Consider the following 5,137-nt stretch of genomic DNA (forward strand, 5'->3'; position numbering starts at 1 on the left):
GCTTGGATTTGGCCCTGGGCTGAGGCCTCCTTCCCACCCCGGGGAGCAGGACACAGAGCTTAAGAACACAGCTTGGGGCCTCGCCAGAGTGGCTCAATGGTTGAGCGTCAACCTCTGAACCAGAAGGTCATGGTTCGATTCCTTGTCAGGGCACACGCTCGATCCCCAGTGGGATCAATGATTCTCTCCCATCATTGATGTTTCTCTCCCTCTCCCTCTCCCTCTCTCTCTGAAATCAATAAAATATTTTTTAAGAAAAGATCACAGCTTGGGGACACCCGACTGCGAGAGGTGGACCCTTTATCTCTCCGTGCCTCAGTGTCCTCACAGGACCTCTTACAAAGTTGCTCTGAGGATGAACAGAGCCTGGCATAGGGGCAGTGCTCAGCGAATGTCGTCACTAAGGCCCACCCTGCCCTCTGTGGGGGCAGAAGGGCTCTCACCGGACCCGCTTTCCCTTGTCCACTGTCTTGGTGCGACAGAGCACGCCTGCCTTGTCCAGGGTCTTGATCTTAGAGAAAGAAGGGGAAAGAGGAGGCAGTTAAGGATGTGAGCCATGGGGGACCGAGGCTAGTCTCCCCCTCGGCCAGCAATGCCCCACAGGCTGGGCCTGGACCTCCATTGAACCCTCTTTGCTGCTGCTGATGGTGGGGTCCCTGCTCCCACAGCAGCAGCAGCAACAGAGATTTCCTCCCAGCTCCCATTCCGAACCACGTCTGGGCCTGAAATGACCCAGATCCAGGTTCATTCAGCCCAGGCTAGTGCTGGGGCTTATGGGGGAGACATGCCTGGCCCAGTTCCAGACCCCAGGACCTACACGCCCCTTCCCTTACCCTCTCCTCCGGAGGGCTGGCCTGGGCTGGGGTCTCACTGTCTTGGCTGGATTTGAGGATGCTTCGAGGGGCAGGAATTGGGATCTGGGGAGAAAGACACTGTCATATATAACCCCGTCCCTCCCGCCCCCCGCGCCCCCTCCTTAGGACTCTCCCTTCCCCAGTTGGTTACCTGGGGCAGGTCCCACCGAACAGAGGAGTCTTTGGGGTTGTAGAAGTAGGGCTTCCCATGTTGGTCCTCCAGCTTCACCCACTGTGGGGAGAGGGAAGGTCAGGGCTGCCAGTGGCCTCAAGAGAGGAGAAGAAAAGGTTCCCTCTAACCAGAGCCCAACATAGACCCAAGGAGTCCGGAGGGACAGGTGCAGGTGACACAGTGCCCTAGGCTGGCTTGGAGCCAGAGCAGGAGCCGAAGTTCAGTGTTACCGGGAGCTACTAGTGAGGAAGGGCTGGGGGTGTGTCCCTGAGACTCTCTGGGCCCCCCTGTCTGTTTCCCCTACCTGCTCTTGGGTAAACTGGTTGGTGTAGAGTGTCTGCCCCTCCGGGTCCATGTGGCATGACCAGCCGGGAGGCGTGACAAAAGGAGAGGCCGGCCCGGGCTCACTGAAGGAGCCTGAAGAGCAATAGTCCTCCTCGGGGTAACTGGTCAGTACCTCAGGGTAGTCTGTCTCAGGGGTGGGAGGCTGCAGGGAGTAAAAGACTGGGTCAGAGGCCCCTCAGAGCCAGCCCCACCCACCACTGGCCAGGCCCCGCCCCTCACCCCAAGTTCCCAGGATTGTGGGGAGGAGGAGGGGTCAGAGGCCTAGGAGCCAGCCCCACCCACCCAGCTCAGGCCCCGCCCCTCATCCCAAGTTCCCAGGATTGTGGGGAGGAGGAGGGGTCAGAGGCCTAGGAGCCAGCCCCACCCACCCAGCTCAGGCCCCGCCCCTCATCCCAAGTTCCCAGGATTGTGGGGAGGAGGGGTCAGAGGCCTAGGAGCCAGCCCCGCCCACCCCGCTCAGGCCCCGCCCCTCACCCTCTGGTCCTTGGGGCTGCGGGGGCTCAGGCCTGGCTGCATCTTCAACGTGTTGTCGTTGTCGTCCTCTTCCTCCTCCTCCTCCTCGGGCTCTTGGGCCTCCTCCTCCCAGACCTTGTCGCCTGTCACCGGGTTGTAGAAGAACACCCTGCGGCTCTCCTCATCCCAGTACTGACCCCACTCAGTCTCGAGGCTCTCGTGGCTGCCCACCGAGGACAGGGAGTGGGCGGGGCTGGTGGCGTCTTCCACAGCCTCGAAGGGCGAGTCCCAGGTGGTCACGCCGGTGTCTGGGTTGTAGTAGTAAGGCCGCCCGGTGTCCGTGTCCGTGTGTGTCTCCCACACCTGGCCGGGTCTGGGGCCCGCAGCGGCGACAGGTGAAGTGGTTGGAGGCTGTCTCTCTATGTTTGCATACACGGGCTCTGAGGTTTCATCCACCTGCGCAAGGAGGAGACAGGTCAGCTGCGGGTCACACAGTCCCGACTGGGCCACTTGCCACCTGGGTAACCTGCAGCAAGTCACCACACCTCCCTGCCTCAGTTCCCCCAGCTGTGAAATATCTGCCCTGTCGTTCTGGAAACTGTAGTGAATGAGGAAATGTTCTTGAAAGTGTTTTGTAATGTATGAAATGCCCCAGATAAGGTGGGGCAATGCCATGAATTATCTACACTAATGAAAGAGAAACATGCAAATTGGTGTCACTCTGCTATGCCCACCAGCCAATCAGAGTGACTATGCAAATTAACCCAGTAAAGATGGTGGTTAATTTGCATATGCAGGCATGGAGTGAAGACTGAAGATTGAAGACTGAAGATTGAAGAAGCTTGGCTTCTCCGCTGTGGCCGGACCAAAGGCCTGGGTCCCGGGTGCCGGAGGAAAACCGGTGCTGGCAGCCAGGGGAAGGAAGGCCTATTGCATGAATCTCTTTATGCAATGGGCCTCTAGTTTATTAATAACATATTGATAACCGAACTCTCCCAGCTGTGCACTCACAGAGGAGAATCAAAGGTTGGGCAGAAATAGAGAAATGGCCCCCTTCCCTGTCCCACTCAGGTCATATGGGACCAGGGTCTTGCTGCCTTCTACATCCCTCCCTCCCTCCTGGCCGGGAGCGCTCTGAGGCCAGGATCAGTACTGCCTCTGGATTTGGGATTAGACGCTCCTGGATGTGGGGTTTGCAGGCCTCTGAATCGACTCCAGACATGGAAAACACAGAGGACAGCCAGATGGGAGGGAAGAAGGAGGGGCAGCCCTAACCCGTTTGGCTCAGTGGATAGAGCATCAGCCTGTGGACCAAAGGGTCCCGGGTTCAATTTTAGTCAAGGGTGACTACCTTGGTTGCAGGCTCCTCCCTCGCCCCACGCCCTGGTCAGGGCTCATGTAGGAGGCAACCAATCCATGTGTTACTCTCACATTGATATTTCTCTCTGTCTTCCCCTCTCCCACTCTCCCTAAAAATCAATGGAAAAATATTCTTGGGTGAGGATTTTTTTAAAAAAAGGGGAGGAGGGGCAAAGAAAGGTGAAACCCCCCTCTCCCCGCAAAGGAAAGTGAGGCGGGCTAGAGGATTCAGTCACACAGAAGATAAGCCTGGTTATGCTTAACAGCCTCAAGGCTGCCTGCAGCCTGGCAGGGCAAAGTCTAAGCCTTTAACAGGCCCCAGAGGCAGCCCATCACCTGCCTGTCTTCCACCTTATTTCCTGCCACTCCTTGCTCCTGAGCTTGAACTTTAAGCTCCTGTAGCACCGCCCCCACCCTCTCTGCCGTGTCTCTTATAGGCCTCAGCTCATTCACAGACTGCCTAGGCCTCTCCCCATCCCTTTTCACCTGGCTGACTCCTAGTCCCTTAGGACTCAGCTCAGGTGTCAGGTTCAAGACCTTTCCCAAGGTTTCCCGTGTGCCCACCGCAGCCTTGCACCCTCAGCCCATCAGAGGGGTAGACAGCTACACTCTCAAACCCCAGGCAGCAGAATAGCACAAGGAGATTAATACTGTTTTCTAAGAATACAAAATGCTACAAGGGGAAAGAAGATTTCAAGATGATAAACTTAGCACAATTCCAATATTGTGTTTTTAGAAACAGAGGTATAATTACAGGGATTGGATTTGTTTTATTTAGTTTTTTTCTTTAAGCTTTTAATCCTCACCCAACTGAGCGTTTAGAAAGAGGAAGAAGTGGGGGCGGGGGGGCATGATGTGAGAGAGAAGCATTTACTGGTTGCCTCCACTATGTGCCCTGACCCGGGATCAAACCTGAAACCCAGGTATGTGCCTTGACCAGATATCAAATCAGCAACCTTTTGGTATATGGGATGACACTCCAACCAACTGAGCCACCTGGCCAGGGCCAATAAACTTAAAATTTATTTTTTATTTTAGAGATGGAGAGAGACAGAGAGGAGAGAGAGAGAGAGAGAAAGAGAGAGAGAGAGAGAGAGAGAGAGAGAGAGAGAGAGAGAGAGAGAGAGAGAGAGAGAGAGAGAGAGAGAGAGAGAGAGAGAGAGAGAAACATCAATGATGAGAGAGAATCATTGCTTGGCTGCCTCCTGCACACCCCGGCATGCCCCGGCGCCCCCCCTCACCCCCCACTCACTGGAAATTGAGCCTGCAACTTGGGCATGTGCCCTGACTGAGAATTGAATTGTGACCTTCTGGCTCATGGGTCAATGCTCAACCACTGAGCCACATCCTCTGGGCTAAACCGTTTTTTTAAGTCATAGAAGTTTCTCTGTTGCTGCGAGACCTTCACTAAGCTGTAAACTCCTCAAGAGGGGAAGCATGTCCTGCTCAAGGTGGCCTCTCCCTGAGCCTTAGGAGCCTACAGAAATGCTCACTTGTCCAACAGAGATCTCCTACTCTGCACCAGGCATGGTTTAGGCACGAGGAATGCGGCAGCGAAGAAATGGACACGAACCCCTGGCCTGGCAGCCTGCACACGTGTGCACATGGCGGGGGGAAGCGGGGTGATGTAAAATGCACAGCATGTCAGCGACGGTTACTGCTAACAAAAGAACAAAACCACTGCCAACGAAGGGGGTGTGGCAGTTGTACTCAGGGTGGCAGGTCCCAGGCACTTAGGGGGCAGGGAGAGCTGAGTGCAGCAGCTCATCACTCCTCTCCCTCCCCTACCAGCTCCTGCGCGGCTGAGACCACCCTCCACCCGCCTTCTCTTTTCTCTCCACTCACAACAGCCCTTTTGTGGCATCTTGTATTCCAACCACACCAGCCCCCAAACACAAAGGCACCTTCCTACCTCCGTGCCTTTGCTCCAGCCATGCCCGCAGCCTGGAACTCT

The 5,137-nt window shown here is 55.8% G+C and overlaps 1 protein-coding gene across 1 annotated transcript in view; it reads right to left on the minus strand.

Annotated features, from left to right (window-relative positions):
* ARHGAP27 (Rho GTPase activating protein 27) overlaps positions 1-5,137 on the minus strand; it is a 31,849-nt gene that overhangs the window by 4,928 nt on the left and 21,784 nt on the right. Inside the window, exons 6-10 of the mRNA XM_015572519.1 lie at positions 1,846-2,280; positions 1,331-1,513; positions 1,006-1,086; positions 834-917; positions 444-511 (exon numbers count right to left, since the gene is read on the minus strand). Of these exons, the coding sequence (XP_015428005.1) occupies positions 444-511; positions 834-917; positions 1,006-1,086; positions 1,331-1,513; positions 1,846-2,280 (851 nt within the window). The remainder of the gene's footprint in view (positions 1-443; positions 512-833; positions 918-1,005; positions 1,087-1,330; positions 1,514-1,845; positions 2,281-5,137) is intronic.

This window comes from Myotis davidii, unplaced genomic scaffold (genome assembly GCF_000327345.1).
Source record: "Myotis davidii unplaced genomic scaffold, ASM32734v1 scaffold109, whole genome shotgun sequence".
In the NCBI taxonomy this organism is placed as follows: Eukaryota; Metazoa; Chordata; class Mammalia; order Chiroptera; family Vespertilionidae; genus Myotis; species Myotis davidii.